At 42.2% G+C, this 17,366-nt stretch overlaps 1 protein-coding gene across 1 annotated transcript in view; it reads right to left on the bottom strand.

Moving 5' to 3' along the window:
• The window catches only part of man1a2 (mannosidase, alpha, class 1A, member 2), a 227,906-nt gene that overhangs the window by 22,988 nt on the left and 187,552 nt on the right, over positions 1-17,366 (bottom strand). The window contains exons 9-11 of the mRNA XM_056289332.1: positions 11,000-11,123; positions 10,009-10,102; positions 92-207 (exon numbers count right to left, since the gene is read on the bottom strand). Coding sequence (XP_056145307.1) covers positions 92-207; positions 10,009-10,102; positions 11,000-11,123 — 334 coding nt within the window. The remainder of the gene's footprint in view (positions 1-91; positions 208-10,008; positions 10,103-10,999; positions 11,124-17,366) is intronic.

Here is a 17,366-nt window from a genome sequence, read left to right as displayed (position 1 = left end):
GTGGAATACTGTCACAAAACAATCAAAACCAAAACCCAGTCGTAGCCTTTCATAACCAGTTGACTTAATAATGTAGAGCAGTGTACTGTACCTCTATAGCATCGTCATAAGTCTTGCGAGCCTCTATGTCGGTCTTGTCTGACATGAGCCAGGCCTTAAGCAGGTACTCATAGAAACTGTCACCCAGACCACCTACTGAGGTATGGTCTACACGGAGAGAAAGAGAAAAACGCAGGACAGGGGGAGGAAAAAAGATGAATGGAAGGAAACAGAAAGGAGCAGAGAGAGAGTGTGAGAGAGACACTGACACCAGAAAGACTGAAATTTTTATATCTTGAATCTTATATCACAACACCTCTAATCATCTCTATTAAACAAAAATGATTCGAACAATTTTTAAAACTGCATTTAAAGGGCATGCTGAGACATTAAAGCATTGCTGAAAGGGAGCGATGGTGACATAATAGTTAGAGAAGGGGCGGACAAATGAAGCCAAAGTGAATTATTCATTTTTCAGTATGCCTCAAAGTTCTTGGAAGAGCATGTTGTGTGGCATAAAAAATAGTTATCAGGGTGCTGTGTGTGTGTGTGTGTGTGTGTGGTTGGTGTATATTGTCATAAATTTCCCTCATGCCCACATTAATTTGGCAGCAGCTTTCCTGTTTTGTTTGCACTCTTCTGTGACACCCTCCAATGCCAGTGTCCCTAAACTTCCCCATGGAGGATTGTACAACTTTTACGGCTGTCCTAATTAACAGGATACCGCATTAGACAGGGTGCAGGTCATCAGTCTCACAGGATGCTTGCATGCACTGAGAAACGTGTACGCCCTGCCCCACACATGCAAACAACCACACACAAACACATACACATATGTGCACATATGCACACACACGGGTCCATGCATGTGTGCCCCTCGACACATGCACCCACTCACTCATATGCACCCTGCAGAGCTTCTTGAGCATTACCGCCTGCCACAATCACACAAACACACACCTACCTCTGTTTAGTTTGTACAAGTGCCAGTGTATTTATAGTCCCTCACACATGTACAGTGTGTAGGCAACACAATGTGCCTTAAGGTTAATGGCAGCTTGCTGGCTTATGACTCAGCAGTGTGGGACTGCACTGAAATGAAGCTATCCCACAGCACAAGGTGCAAAAGATTGCTGTAGAGGTTGTGTTTGAGGGTGTGTGTGTGTGTGTGTGTGTGTGTGTGTGTGTAAACATCACTCTAAAGGGAGACATTAGTATGCAAAGGAAGTTGGTTTAGAATGCACGCTGGGATGCCTACGTGTATTCCATTGAGCAATAGACACAATTTCAACATGGCAGCTAAGTGTCGGCTCCCGTCTAACTCACAATATGTCCTGCTAAATGCAGATCACTTCCAGAGGAAACTGTTTAATTATTATATAATTATGTATTGTCTAAATGGCTAACTGTCTAAGATAGACAACACAAGTCCATATGTTGTGCTAGAATATTTTCAATTGTGCTAGTTTTAATAGTGGCTCTTGAGGTTGAGACATCTACTAAACTTTCCCTTTTCTAGCACATTTAGCTAAGTCTCAGCTAAAAGTGGTTGATAATTAATCTATTAAACAGTTTGGTCTAAAAGTGGGCTACATTTAGCCAGATTTATTCTGAGCTAGATGAGAGATAGCCACCACGTTGAAACTGGGTCTAGTGTTTGGAGAGTAATGTGCTGTTGTTAACAAATCTACTGGCCAATTTTGACCAGTGTGGTAATTAATGACAGCCTCTAGAAAAATACTTGTTAATTCATCCTGTCGTTTGCGAACGTCTTCCAGTCTTTTTGGGAGGTAACTAACCACCAATGTAGCGGTCCTATTTTCTAAAAACCCAGCTGCCAAGTAAAATAATGAAAATGGATGGTGAATTTGGACATTCATTGCAGCCTGTAGAACAAACAAGTTTGCCATTGGGGAACTGAAAAGCCACAGAGGCTGCAGCTCCAGAATTACTATCTGAGCTGTGCTGGGGAAGCTGGGGCTAACTGCCCTGCTCGATGGAACCTCTTCAGCAGCTAGTGAAGGTGGAGGAGAGTGTCTCAAGTCACTCATTGACCTCATAGTTGGCCTGGGATTCAACCTTTCAATAGTGAGACTCCCAGACGAGGCAAACAGGGACTAATCTGAATAGAACAATTTATAAAATTAATTCAATGTTTTGTTATCATCCTTATTTTTGTATATATATATAATTCTTGTTGCCAGTATTTCTTTCCTTATAGTGTGATTGAGGGTGCTGTTGTTGAGGGCATGTTCTGGTGCGCTCTTCCTGGACACCCTGTTCCCCTACTGGGAAAAATTAGGTATCTCATCTCAACTTCTATTCAATTTGTTACAAATCCTTTAATTACTGATCCTAATTTGCTATAGGGTGCAACAAAACATCAATTAGACAGATAGCAAAAGCCAGCTTACTAGCTTTTCAGGCTGAAACATTAATGTAAAGTTTTCTTCTTATCTAAACTAGGGTTTATTACACTGATGAGACAAAACATTATGACCACTCACAGGTGAACTGAATAATGATCATCCCACAACAAGGGCACACGTCCAAGGTCTGGGTAGATTAGACGGTAAGCGAACAATCAGTTGTTGTAGTCACCGTGTTGATGCAGGAGAAATGTGCAGGAGTAAAGACCTGAGTGACTTTGACAAGGGCCAAATTGGCCAAATTGACTTTGACAAGGGCCAGGCGACTGGGTCAGAGCATCTCTGAAACGGCAAGGCTTGTGGGGTGCTCCTAGTCAGCAGTGGTGAGTATCTACCAACAGTGGTCTGAGGAGGGACAAACCACAAACCGGCAACTTTGGGGACAGATAGCGACTCTAGCGGGATGTGTGTTTGTGTTTGTTTGTTTGTCTTTGCATTCATATCTGAGCTGGTTTAGCATAATTGTGCAAAAAAAAAAAAAGAATGACAGTGAGTGAGTCGGTGTAGATATGTAAGTAAAAGCGTAAGCTGAGATAATAAGAATGAGACAGAGACAGACAGTGAGACCGAGCAAATGATTAATTTGCAAGCATGTCTTGAAACCATGAGAAAAACAAAGTGTATCAGATAACCAGAAAACCCTACTTTAAAATAAGAGACCAAAATGCATTTTCTTCAATATGCACATTATTCTTAATACCCCTCAAAAAAAGGTAGTATATGAAAGTAGTCATTGCAACACAATGGGGCGCTACCTGAGTAGCCTGATCTATTTTGTATCCTTGCCCCATCTCACCGCCTCGCTCAGCTTCTCTCTCTCCTCCCTAATACCCTTTTAAGTTCTACTTCATGCTCCTCCTCACGACTCCCCTCCCTCCCCCGTCAGCTTTCTGCCAATCAAAATGGTCCAGGGTCATGCGGGAGCACCTGTCAATCACAAAGCGGGGAGTCAGCTGCCAAGGTTTGTCTAAGGCAACTTCAAGTGCAAGATGAGATCACAGACACAAAGTTGTCGGCACACCTGCACACCCACAGCTGCACACCCACACGCAGAGCTACACTCATTTTTGAAAGCGAGCCAAGGACACGGGCTGCCAGAGTAATACTAATTAACTTGAAGTGTGAGTGTGTGCGTATTTAAAGTGAGGGACTATAATCCATCTCTATGACATACACAGCACAATGTCCTCCAACAAAGATTTGCTAGGGCCAGTCTGGACTCCAGTTTCCTTCTCCTTAATGTTTCTGCTATCTCTGTGTACCACAACACAAGTGGAAATCTACACCAAACACCAGCAGATTGTTTTAAAGTTTTGCCTGAGGTCAATAGGTTCGTCTGTTCTACCAACTACTTTGGAAGGGACTCGAACAGGAAGGTAAGCTGTGAAAGGTAATCGGTTTACCAACTACGGTAGCAGGTAAATAAATGTTAATCCCCTGCCCTTTCCCCCAAGTGTTCTTTCCATCAGAGTGTGTGTGTGTGTGTGTGTGTGTGTGTGTGTGTGTATGTGTGTGTGCGTGTGCGCGCGCGCGCGTGCAACTGAATGTGTTTGTGAGAAAAAGTGAGATTTAACTTTACCTGCTTCTGACCTTCACGCGCTAAACTGAGTATTCAGGTAATGATGCAACTGTTACTTGATTAATACATGTCCATATATCGATTTCTCAAGATTTTGGCCAATTACAGCATTTTAGTTTTGTAACCATTATTAAAAAAAAAAGAAAAAAAAGAGTGCCAGTAAACCCCCCCCCCTCAAAGAAAAAAAAACCAAAACAAAAAACAAACAAATAAAACAGATTTAATGGAAGCTGCTCACTGAGAGTCTTGTGATGAACAACCGAGTGTTTGAATGTGATCGTGTATGGTAGGATACGTGTCTATGAGCTTTGTGTATGTAAGCAAAGAGTGTAGGTATGTGAGAGGAAGTGAGCGAGTAGGTGAACTAGAGAGGGCGGTTTTGTCTTTTGAGAGAGACAGAGACAGACAGACAGACAGACGTTGGTGCCTTATGCGACTGAGTAGTGTGGCTCAACAGTAATAAGACTCAGTCACAGTGGGCTCTCATTAAGAAAGAGGAGCTCAGCTTCACTTCTAATTAGACTGACTTAACTACTCATTACACACTGGAGCTTAGAAATCATGGCCCAAAATTATCACAGTTATTGTGGTATTGTTAAAATGTGCTGACAATGTTCAAAAAGGTACTGATACACACACTGAAATCCTTTCACGAAGTTTTATATTGAAAACCCCAAATAAAATTAGCAGCAATATGCACTTTTTGTTTGCATAAACATTAAAATGATTTGCATAAACATTAAAATGATAACATAGCCAATACCTTTTGTAAACATGACAACCATATCAAATGTAGATTAACTTTAAAGCTGGCACCGTGTGGCCATGAGTGGTAAGTGCACTTTGTGCACAGTGCAGATATGAAAACATCAACCAAAAAATAAATTTCTTCACAATTTATGGTCAAGTAATGAGGTCTAGTCTTTTGCACATTTTGTAGCACTGTTTGTGCCCGTGCAGAAGCGCTCGTGAGGGCAATTTCACTGTCTCGTGCATCGCTGTCGGGAGAGTTTTCTGTTGTTCAGCTCAGCTCCGATTAAGCTTGCTAAAGGAGCGATTTTTTTTCATGAAAACTTCCCCCAATGCAGGTTTAAATGAACACAATGACCACCCACCCCTCAAACTTAAGAGGGCTGAGCGTCGTCACTGCCATGTTTTCACTGACACAAAACAAACAAAGCCACGTTGCATGCTGCACCTGCTTCCACTCCAGTCCAGTTGGTGATGGTAATGCACCTCTAAATTGGTTTGCCAATCGCCGATAAACACTAAAGAAGAATAAGCCCTGCGTCTGGGAGACTTGCTAACCTTGTTGACGCAAAACAGTATTTACCTATGTTTTTCAAAGTGCGATAATCAAACACGGTTTTAACGATAATTACAATTTGAAACGGTAATATTAACTACTAACCGTCGGGAATGTTACCATGGTTTATCGTGAAACCGGTAACCGTTTCATCGCTGCACGGCAGATAATATGGTTTTACCAATATGTGAGTGACATAATCTGTGTTATTCAAACAAGGCCCTATGTAAATAAATGTGCAAATACTAGTGAAAGATGTTTTTTTTGAGCGGTGGGTTACACCCTGCCAGATACATGCAAATTATAACTGCGTTGATCAAGACAACCTCTTGGGTGGTGTCTTGTTTATGTGTGTGAGTAATGCTAATGAAAAATGTGCATAATATGCTAATTGACAAACGTGCACCTTGTTGCCACAGTAAACTACCACAGCACTGTATGGTAATCTGGGCACATCGCAATTCGATTTCAATTCAGGAAACCATGATTCAGTTAAGAACCGATTCTCCATAGATCTTGATGCATCTCTTATTTCACACGTGATTTTTTTCTTACTACTGTATAGTCATCATCTAATCCATGTTTGATCTAGGCCATATCAATAAATTGTCAGTTACAGAAATTATTATTGCTGAATATTTTTATTTTTGTCCAACATTGAGGCTGTGCACTTGCCAAACTGTAAAATTCTTTTTGGGCATTCAGTTTTTGAGGTGAAACAGAAATTGAACTTAGAAGAGGGGGCAACAGCTTTTTTTCTTCTTCTTCGTAAAGATTTACTTCAATGTGGGCCCAAGTTGGCGAACCAGTGGAGGCAGCTGCTAGGAATAAAGTGGCTGTCTGCATGGCTGCAGAGGGTGTTGATTTGGCTATTTTCACACTTTCACACCGCACACAGAGCTGTCATGTTAGTTTTTAGGAAGAAAATTAACACATGGCCATTTGGACAAACATTACTCGGCAACATCAAATGAAAATTAAGTGTAAGCAGCAGCGGTACCAAAATCGGGATGACTGGAGCCCACAAAATGAAACGGCAATGAAAATAAATGAATAAACTCAAAAAACTCATCTATTTAGTAAGAAAATTCACTGTAAGGTAAATTTGTTAAAGTATCATAATTCGGCAATTTGGAAACTAGACTTGCAGCGTCCAAAGGAATTGAATCGAGTGCAACTGGACTTGGTATATATCCGTGAAGACGTTTCGCCTCTCATCCAAAAGGCTTCATCAGTTCGTGCCTTTCTGACTAGACCAAGCTAGTCTGACTGGCTGGTGATGAAACTCAAGATATTTATCCTCTTTGGAGTCATTATCAGAGCTATCGATGTCCATCCAGCTATTGATGTCCACCTAGACTTGCAGCATTTTAGATATTATCCTTTTATCTTTAACCGTGATTACTGGAAAGTTATAGGTCAACTTGCCAAACTGGCTGTTGTAATGGTAGAGCAATGTTTTTTTGGTAACGCTGCTTGCATAGAGTTGAGCTGTGGCTAATTTTTAAAATCCAAAACGTGCCCATTTCCTAAGGGAGGGTGCTGGTTGGAGTTTGTCCAACTTCACTAACTTAGACTTAAGACAGCTTTTATTTGTCATTGCCTGGAAGCGGAATTCAACTGTCCGCATGACAGTTGTTGCTGTTAGCGTCGAAAATTTACGCCTCCAGCTGTTTTAGTATTAAGCCTTAAAACTAAATTGTCAACATATGTAGGCAAACTGTGTCTACCCAAAATGTTAAGTGCTTTTTTTCCCTCTTTGAATGGACAGATTTAGCCATAAGCGCATAATAAGGTCTGTTCAAGAAAGTCTTCAGAGGTGACCAAGATGTTAAAAACAGAATTACATGAATCTGATTATGGAGTTTTGTGCATGGATGCAGAATCATTCAAGAGAGATCTCGATGTATCTCAGAAAAGATTTTTTATTTTATTTTTTTATCCCGCCACTAGTTTGTATGTTATGTGTGGACCTTCATGCCCAATATTCTTCTCTGCCCTCCAACCGCCACTCTTACCCTCAGTCCACTCTGTCAACTTCTATCTCTCCATCCTCCTCTTTTTCCTCCACATCTGTCTCCTCCCCCTACCTGTCTGTCTCTCCCTCATACTTACATCCCTACCCATCTGTCTGTCTCTGTGTTACACCTTTCAACCTGTCTGTCTCTCAATCACATCCCTGTCCCTGTCTGTTTCTACCGTACCTTTGTCTGAGTTTCTATGAGCATCCAAAACGCTCCTGTTCCCTCTCTCCATAAAGCTCGTGTTGATGTTCAAGCATCTGTGAGCATTAATTAAAGCCGGCGTTGTCTCCCAGTAATTAACTGAGCTGGTTAAGGCAAGGAGGTGGAGGGCCACGCAGCCTCTAGTTACTGTTTATTAAAGACTGTAAAAATACTTGGTGAGACACACAGATGCATGCTGGCAATGTCATATACGTATAATGTGGATTCCCAAATACTCAAGCAAACATACTTAATGGGTGCACTCACAATGTCACACAGTTGATACACCCATAGAAAAGTGTGGACACCCAAGTGAGATAACGGCCACACATGCTCCCCAGCTCAAGACAAGTGCGCACACAGACACACATGCACATGCACAAACACACAAACAAACATACATTTATCATCACCTGTTGAGCCATCTATCAAGCCAGAGCAGCAGCTAACTCTCAATCTGTTATGTACTTATCCATCCATCGATCAATCCACCCCTCCTTCTGCCACCCATTTGTCCTGCCTTCTCGTCCGCCAAAAGTCGGTGCATTTACAAGCGCATTCGTCTGCATGTCAAGCCACCCATCCAACCCCCCCACCCATCAATTCATCCATCCATCCATCTAATGAGCTGCTCTAACCAGCTATCCATCCAGCCATCTCTATACCCGTTCATCTCTGAGTGCCATCTGTCAGTTTGTTTTATTAACAGGTAAAATAAAGAAAGTTAGCTCAGCGGTACGAATGCCACTGTTGGCAAATCCCCAGTTTCTTTTCTTGTGTTCATGTGTTTGTTTTCCTTTAATATTGTTTTTTCATTGTTGATAAAGATACAGTGTGTATGTCATTGTGTGTGTGTGTGTCTGCATATTTGTGAGCTGTTTGTTTCACGAGTGCTTGTACTATTAGGTAGCTCTATTGTTAGATTTAGGCCATAATTGTCTGTGTGTGTGTGTTGTGCCCATTATGTAAGTGTGTGCTAACACATGCATCATTTTTTTTTTTGGAGATTTTTCCCCCTCTATTTTCCCCCAAATTGTATCCTGCAAATTACCCCACTCTTCCGAGCCTTCCCGGGGAGGGCTGCAGACTATCACATGCCTCCTCCGATACATGTGGAGTCGCCAGCCGCTTGTTTTCACCTGATAGTGAGGAGTTTCACCATGGGGACGTAGCGCATGGGAGGATCACGCTATTGCCTCCAGTTCCCCCTCCCCGCAAACAGGTGCCCCGACCGACCAGAGGAGGCGCTAGTGCAGCGACCAGGACGCATACCCACATTCGGCTTCCCACCCGCAGACACGACCAGTTGTGTCTGTAGGGACACCCAACCAAGCCGGAGGTAACACGGGGATTTGAACCAGGATCTCCATGTTGGTAGGCAATGGAATAGACCGCTATGCCACCCGGATGCCCTGCATCATTGTCTTTTCATTGCTGAATTTTTTTTGTATGAGTCTGTTTTTTTGTATTTTTCTTTTCTTTTTCTTAGGAGCATTGATTAACAGGCTCATCTGCTGAAAGGTTTAGTGCAGAAGAAAAGCAGGTTCCAGGCTGCCTCAAAGCACAGGACACCTGAGCTTTTTTTTGGTTTTGTTTTTTTAGGTGGGCAATATCTTCTTCATCCTCTGTTCACATGTACGTTGTCTGGTATATATCCACTTACTGAGGTGTAATATTAAACACAGATTTAATATGCTTCATGCTGGGGTCTCAACTCACTGGGCAAACAAAAATATGATGGAGGAACTGAATTAAAAGATTTAATCAAAAGTTTTCATTTCCTCTTTCTCAACCAAAGAGGGTGAAGCCAAAGCCAAAGGGTAAACACAGTTATATCTAACAAAACCATAAAAATTGAATCATTGTGAAAAGAGCTTAAGGCAGGAAACATGTAAAACCAGATATTTTAATATTCAATATGTGTTAATATTCTGTTGGAATATCTCAGTCTCTGTTCATCCCTTATTTGAAACTAACCTAAATGTTTCAAACTAAAACCACAGAAAGCAATATTCATTATTCACAATGAATTATTAGAATGAATTAAAATAGAAGAAAATGTTTGGACTTGGATATTCAGAATGAATGTTTTCATGATCACATATTATGGAAAATAAGACAGTTGCAAGATGACTTTAGGGATGGGCAATGTCTGGCATGATCAAGAATCAGGCAACATCTGCCAGAATCGCGGTTGGAGATGACCACCATTCCTAAAATACTGGCGTATTACAGTCACTTGGCAGCTCTAGTCTGTTGTCCTCTTTTTTTCCCTCCACCCACCATACTGCCGATAATGGCTTGTGACGTTTGCAGATTTGCCAGCCACTTCAGCTGAACAAAAATGACGAGTCTGATGCCTCAGCTAGAATGCTTTGTAGCACATACTTTTACCTTTCCTTTACTTAACAACAGGAACAGTCAACTTACGTTGGCCCCAGCGGCCTGTGCGGGGGTTTAGGTAGTTTGGGTACAGCCCGTTGGGACGGTCCATTTTGGCTAACAGCTTACGGATGTGCATGACCTGGGGGAGCAGAGTTTTATTTCAATTCCATAGAGGTAAGGTGACTGATTCTGGGTCAAACCAACAACACTACAAAAAAAAAAAAAAAAAAAAAAACCTACAAAACAAGCAAAAACAACTGAACAAACAACTCCATCACACACATATTAAATCTACAGCATCAATGACATCCCAGTACTAAGTTCCCAAATTAGGGATGCACCAATACTGATATGGAGATTTTACCCAAGATTAAAATTTAATATCAAAAGCCATGAGTAACATCTTAGAAAAAGTAAATGGCTTGATTTACTGCATGTTCGGCAAATGGAATCCAGTATTTCTTGAATGGTGGACAACAAAAACTGATTCTATCTCAATTATTTTGCCCATTGGCCCCAAACTAATAGCCAAACTCGGCACTGATCAGCAAAAACAATGGATTGGATCGGTATTCTGTATCAGGCGATACTTACAGACTCATGCCTGGAATCGGTATCAGCACTGCAAAAGTGATATTGGTGTATCCCTATTCCTAATGGCAAAAATGCCCTCTCTCTGTATTGACCACTAACAATTTTCCCATTAACAGACATGCACACATGCATCAACAAATTCACAGTCCAGTTCAAGGGCAGAGAAACACATGGCATATGAGCATTGATGGATATCCATCCATCCATTATCCAAACCGCTTATCCTTACTCAGGGTGGCGGGATGCTGGAGCCTATTCCAGCAGTCACTGGGCGGCAGGTGGGCAGACACCCTGAACAGGCCTCCAGGTCATCACATGATGGCATCGATGGATATCCAAAGTATTTAATTTGCAGACTAGATGAGCAGATGTGTTCCCCAACCACCAACCCTGCGCCTCCTCCTTCCAGTTCAATCTCACACGGAAACCCACATGGTCTAACCTTTTGGTAGTAGACAGGATTTCCCGTCAGGTAGGTGAGGTGGACAAATTCCATGTGAAGAGTCCCGAACTCAGCCAGGATACTGCTGCCCGCTGATGCCCAGCCCCAGTTACGGCCCACACCACTAGAGACAGAGAGAGAGACAGAGAGAGAGAGATTCAAAAGGCAATGGCGTGAGCATTGAGAGATGGAAGATGAGGGATTGAGGGGATAGGTGGAGCAAGATGGTGGGAGAGACAGAGAGATGAAAGTAAATGGGAAAGGGAGAGAGAAAGATGGTAAAAGGGAGAGGGAAATAGAGGGAATGGGAAAGAGAACGAGATGAATAAATGGTATGAGGGTAAGATTGAAGACAGAAAGAGAGGGAAGGGAAAAGAAATAGGCATGCCGTTAAACAAATTTAAACTTAAATCCATCTTAAAAAAACATCTAACAGGTAACTGATGGTAGGTCTGGAGGCAGGAACAAAAACTACAAGCATTTCTTTGTAGTACATGATATTTTCTTGCAAAACTTGCTCACTTGTCATCTGTGAGGACCACCAATCTGCAAGAGCTGGTTATCCTGACAAAACATATGATTACTGTCAGCCACCTGGAGCATGTCTTGTGGTAGAAATGATAGCTGAGGCAAACTGAATCACATTAAATGGAATTTAACCGAGTTGAGATTTCAAATTTTGTAAGCACTAAGGTGTGTTTCATTTTTATTTACAGTACATGAGTAATGTGAAGAGCTAAAAAATTAAGGGATGGTTTCGGGGAAAAATTTGAACACAGTACTGGTCAAAGACTTATTACAGTACCATCAGTACCATTTCTTGGGACTACAGTTACCATGGTAATTCCTCAGTAATGACACTCAGTATTGACCCCATCTGTTCCATTCATATCCCTAAAGGAAGGCCAATTTATCAACAGTACAATAACATAAATAATGGAGAGAGAAAAAAGAAACGACATTTTGTTGGGCGTAGATTTTTTGTATGTGCAGGAACAATGACTTTAGGTTGGAAGACCAGATTGTTGCCATGACAGGGACACAGTGGGGGCTTTGGGCTATACATTACCAGTTGGGGTGGAGAGAGTTCGCCTTGACACTTGATATGACTAAACAGACTGATGCAACAGGTTCATTACAGATACTGAAGCCCCTTTGAATAAGTGTTAGTGGAATAACATTTACAAGTCTGTTATCCTCTTTCAATGTTGTATTCTCTAAATTATGTAAACAACATCTGTTGCACGTTGTCTGTCTTGGAAGAGAGCTCCCTCCTCTGTTGCTCTCCCTGAGGTTTCTTCCTATTTTTTTTCTCCCTGTTAAAGGTTTTTTTTTGGGAGTTGTTCCTTATCCGATGTGAGGGTCTAAGGACAGGATGTTGTGTTGCTGTAAGGCCCCTTGAGGCAAATTTGTAATATTAGGCTATACAAATAAAATTGACTTGACAAGTCAAAACAAGTGACTGCGGGGGCATCTGGAATGGCTTCAGCTGTACACAAGCATGTGGAAGGATTCATTTTGTGTGTGTGCAAGAGAGAGAGCGAGAGAGAGAGAGAGAGAGAGAGAGAGAGAGAGAGAGAGAGAGAGAGAGAGAGAGAGAGAGAGAGAGAGAGAGAGAGAGAGAGAGAGAGAAAGACTACATACAGTGCTGCTTGAAAGTTTGTGAACCCTCCAGACATGGTCACTGTTTTTGTAAAAAACATTAAAATAAGCTTATTACACATACATCCAAATCCCAATTTGTAAAGCACACCTTCCAAATAATGGACACACACACAAAAAGAGATATATTTTCATTATTTAACTCAACAAAGGTGGTTTATTTCACAAAAACTGAAAATTTAACATGTGCAAAAGTATGTGAACCCTTGTATTAGTAGCTTGTGGCTCCTCCTTTTGCAGCCATTACTTCAACCAAACGTCTTCTGTAACCACTAACCAGTCTCTCGCATCTGCTTATGGGGATTTTTGCCCACTCCTCCTTGCAGAACTCAGCCAGTTGAGAGAGGTTGGAGGGACATCTGGTATGTACCAACTTCTTCAGGTCTCGCCACAACATTTCAATTGGATTAAGATCCGGACTTTGACTGGGCCTATCCAGAGTACGAATCCTCTTTCTCTGAAGCCATTCCTTTGTAGTTTTGCTGGAATGCTTTGGGTAATTGTCTTATTGCATAATCCATTTTCGTCCCAGCTTCAACTCCCTGACTGATGGCAGGAGATTCTGGTCAAGAATTTGTTGATATGCCGGAGAATTCATGGTTCCTTGGATAATATGGAGTCGTCCAGGTCCAGAAGCAGAAAAGGCGCCCCAGACCTTCACATTTCCACCACCATGCTTCACTGTGGGGAGGAGGTTCTTTTCTTCATATGCAGTGTTGGCTTTTCTCCAAACATGTTGGTTTTGATTGTGACCAAATAATTCTATTTTGGACTCGTCTGTCCAGAGAATGGACTTCCAGAAGGTCTCCGGTTTGTCCAAGTGCTCTCGGGCAAAGTTGAAATGGGCAGCTTTGTTCTTTTTTTAAGAGCAGAGGCTTCCTTCTAGCAACCCTCCCATGAATGTCATGGCTATTCAATTTTCGTCTGATTGTAGATGCATGCACATGTGCCCCGGATGCTACCAGAGAGGTCTGCAACTCTCTAGAGGTGATGTGTGGGTTGGCCTTTACCTGATGTATTATTTTTCTGGTGCTTCTGGGTGATAGTTTTGATGGGCGTCCACTTCTAGGCAGAGTTGCTGTCATGTTGAAGGCCCTCCATTTGTAAATTATTTGTCTTACAGTGGATGGATGGAGCTGGAATCTTTTGGAGATGGTCTTATATCCCTCCCCAGACTGATGGGCTATCACTACCCTCGTCTTCATGTCCTCTGATATCTCCTTTGCTCTTGGCATTGTTGATTTGTATGGCACCACAGTGGTTTGGTTGGTTTCCTCTCTCTTTTAATTAGTGCAGGCCAAACCCTTTTCCAAGGATGTCTCATTTCATTGGTCTGCTTAAATGATTAATTAAGCACCCAAATGTGTTTCACCCAAGTCTGTTACCTGCTTGACTTAACCAATGCAGCTGGGGGTTCACTTACTTATGCACATACACTATTCCATGTTTCATGTAGTTTTTGGGCTACTTAAACAAGTCCCACTAAATAAGTACATGCAACTGATAAACATATATCTGACATTTCATACATAAAAACTGGTGATGATAGAATAAGAAAATCATGGTAAAACAACAGAAAAATCTAAACTGCTCAAGGAGTTCACATACTTTCAAGCAGCACTGTATGCATGAGTAGGTGCTGTATATGTGCATGTGCATATACACCGATCAGCCAACATTATAATTGTATAGGTCCCCCCCGTGCCGCCAAAACAGCTCTGACCCGTCGATGCACCTCTGAAGGTGTCCTATGGTATCTGGCACCACGACGTTAGCAGCAGATCCTTTAAGTCCTGTGCAGATCCTTTAAGTCCTGTAATTTTTGCGGAGGGGCCTTCCTGGATCGGACTTGTTTTGTCAGCACATCCCACAAATGCTCGATTGAATTGAGATCTGGGGTACTTGGAGGCCGGCCAGCGCAACACCTTGAATTCTGTAATGTTCCTCAAACCATTCCTGAACCATGTGTTCAGTGCGGCAGGGTACATTATCCTGCAGAAAGAGGCCACTGCCATCAGGGAATACCATTGCCATGAAGGGATGCACCTGGTCTGCAACAATGTTTAGGTACGTAGGTGGCACATGTCAAAAGTAACATCCACATGAATGCCAGGACCCAAGGTTTCCCAGCAGAACATTTCCCAGAGCATCACACTGCCTCAGCCAGCTTGCCTTCTTCCCATAGTGCATCCTGGTGCTATCTCTTCCCCAGGTAAATGATGTACACGCACCCACCTCCACACGATGTAAAAGAAAATGCATACGCACGCTGCGATGCTGTGTGTTCTGATACCTGTCTATCATAGCCAGCATTAATTTGAGCTACAGTAGCTCTTCAGTGGGATTGGACCAGATGGGCTAGCCTTCACTCCACACGCGCATCAATGAGCACTGAGCACCCATGACTCTGTTGGCAGTTCACCGGTTGTCCTTCCTTGGACCATTTTTGGTAGGTAATGACCACTGCATTCCGGGAACACCCCAAAAGACCCGCTGTTTTGGAGACACTCTGACCCAGTCGTCTAGCCATCACAATTTGGCCTTCGTCAAAGTCACTCAGATCCTTACACTTGCCCATGTTTCCTGCTTCCAACACATCACCTTCAAGAACTGACTGTTCACTTGCTGCCCGATATATCCCACCCCTTGACAGGTAACGAGATAATCAATGTAATTCACTGACCTGTCTGTGGTTTTAATGTTTTGGCTGATCGGTGTAACTGTTCAGGTTCATGAAAAGGGGTCTTGGCGTTGGTGGTGAGGTGCTGAGTGCTTTTGTATACGCAGGTGTTTGTAAGACTGACTGAATGCGGAAATGAGCGCGTGTCAGTGGTGTCAACAAGAGACAGAAAAGTTGGTTTTGAATTTTTGACTTGGAAACCTCTATCTTTGTGTGATGATGTGCATGTGCCTTTGTGATTAACCACATCAATCTGTGTTAATTTGTGTTTTGTCATAATTCATGTGTGTGTGACAAGTTGGGTATAGTGGGAAATAAAGCGGTTGAGTGACTGATTGACTCAGTAATTGTTCTTTGTATTTTCATTTGCCTTATTTATGTGTGTATGTGTGTGTGTGTGTGTGTGTGTGTGTGTGTGTGTGTGTGTGTGTGTGTGTGTGTGAGCGGGAAACTATAAGAGAAACCCAAAGTGTCAGCTCTCTAAAAGATTAGAGGCCAGAAATACACAAAGGAAGAAGTTGTTCCCTCTTACACAGATACACACACACACACACATGCGCGCGCGCACACACACACACACACACACACACACACACACACACACACACACAATCCCCTCTCAAGGCAGGCTAGAGATGTTTCAAGAGACTATTCCTGGAACTCCAGCTCTAATGAAGCTAGAGTTCATATGCACCTAGTGCCACCCCGAGAGACACACACACACACACAAACACTACACACATTTATACAAATAGAACCAGCATGCTTAGTGCCCACGGCATTGTGCAGCGCAATAAGCCCCCCCCCCCAAAAAAAACAACAACAACTAAAGAACCCCCCCCTAAAAAAACCCAAACAGACTTACAGTTGCCGGGGCAGCTGTAGCATGGCAGAAACTTGATGAAACTGACTTGTTGAAAGGTGGCATCCTATGACAGTGTCCCACTGAAAGTCACTGAGCTCTTCAGTATGACCCATTCTACTGCCAGTGTTTGTCTATGGAGATGGCTGTATGCTTGATTTTAAGCACCTGTGAGCAATGGGTGTAGCTGAAATTGCTGAACCCACTAATTATAATGGAGTGTCCATATACTTTTGGCCATGTAGTGTATCTTGTTTTGAGTGTAATACTTTAGAGACAGCTCAAGGTGAGAGTGAGGTCCATAAAGACAGCAGTGGATTTCAGACATATTTCCATTACAGTAAGTTAAAGTTCTGCTTGGTAATACAACAAGGGTTAAAAGGCTAGGTAATAAACTACGTTAAAGTAATTGCGCCCGGACATTTATAACGTGTGTTGAGAACAGGTATGGAGGCTGCCGGGTGATTCTAGGGAATTACAGCTTCCTGCGACGCGCCTCTTCATTTAATTTTTTTGTGAACATCTCTGACGGAAGGTGCCTGCTAGATACCACCACTGGTATACCTGCTCTTTCACCCGACCCCATTTTTCCTTTAACATCATTTCTACATTGTAGCTCATCCTGAAATTGCACAACACACATTTACACCACATCCTCTGTTTTACTGGCAAATACTCCATAGCAGAAAGCAATGTGCAGAATTTAACTTTTTGCTATTTTCTGTTGTTGTTTTATGCACTAAGAGTAGAAAGATACCTATCATTTCCCTCATTTGCTTAACTTATATACCAAGTTAAATATTTAGATTTATTGATATTTTTAGGGATGCAGATACTCTTTAATGGATAATTAAGACCCTCTTTGCTTGTTTTTCTACTTTAAACAAAATGTCCATGGTAAATTTACATGGCTGCTTTAAACCGCTGCACATGCACACTATTACACGCATTGTTAAGCACATAAGTACTGTATCGTCCATGCAGTAGTCCCCTCTGACTTCTTTTCCCCCGCTTTCCTCTACTGTAGTCAGTGGCATATATGCACTTCAACTTGTTGCATTGCACATCCGTTCACTTTGCAGTTTGTTTGTGTCTAGTCTATTTCATGGTTTATCAGTTCTTTTTTTTACTTTTTTTACAGAATATCTTTCTTTTATAATTTT

Source organism: Lampris incognitus, chromosome 11, assembly GCF_029633865.1.
Source record: "Lampris incognitus isolate fLamInc1 chromosome 11, fLamInc1.hap2, whole genome shotgun sequence".
In the NCBI taxonomy this organism is placed as follows: Eukaryota; Metazoa; Chordata; class Actinopteri; order Lampriformes; family Lampridae; genus Lampris; species Lampris incognitus.
This window is presented reverse-complemented; position numbering and strand designations above follow the sequence as displayed.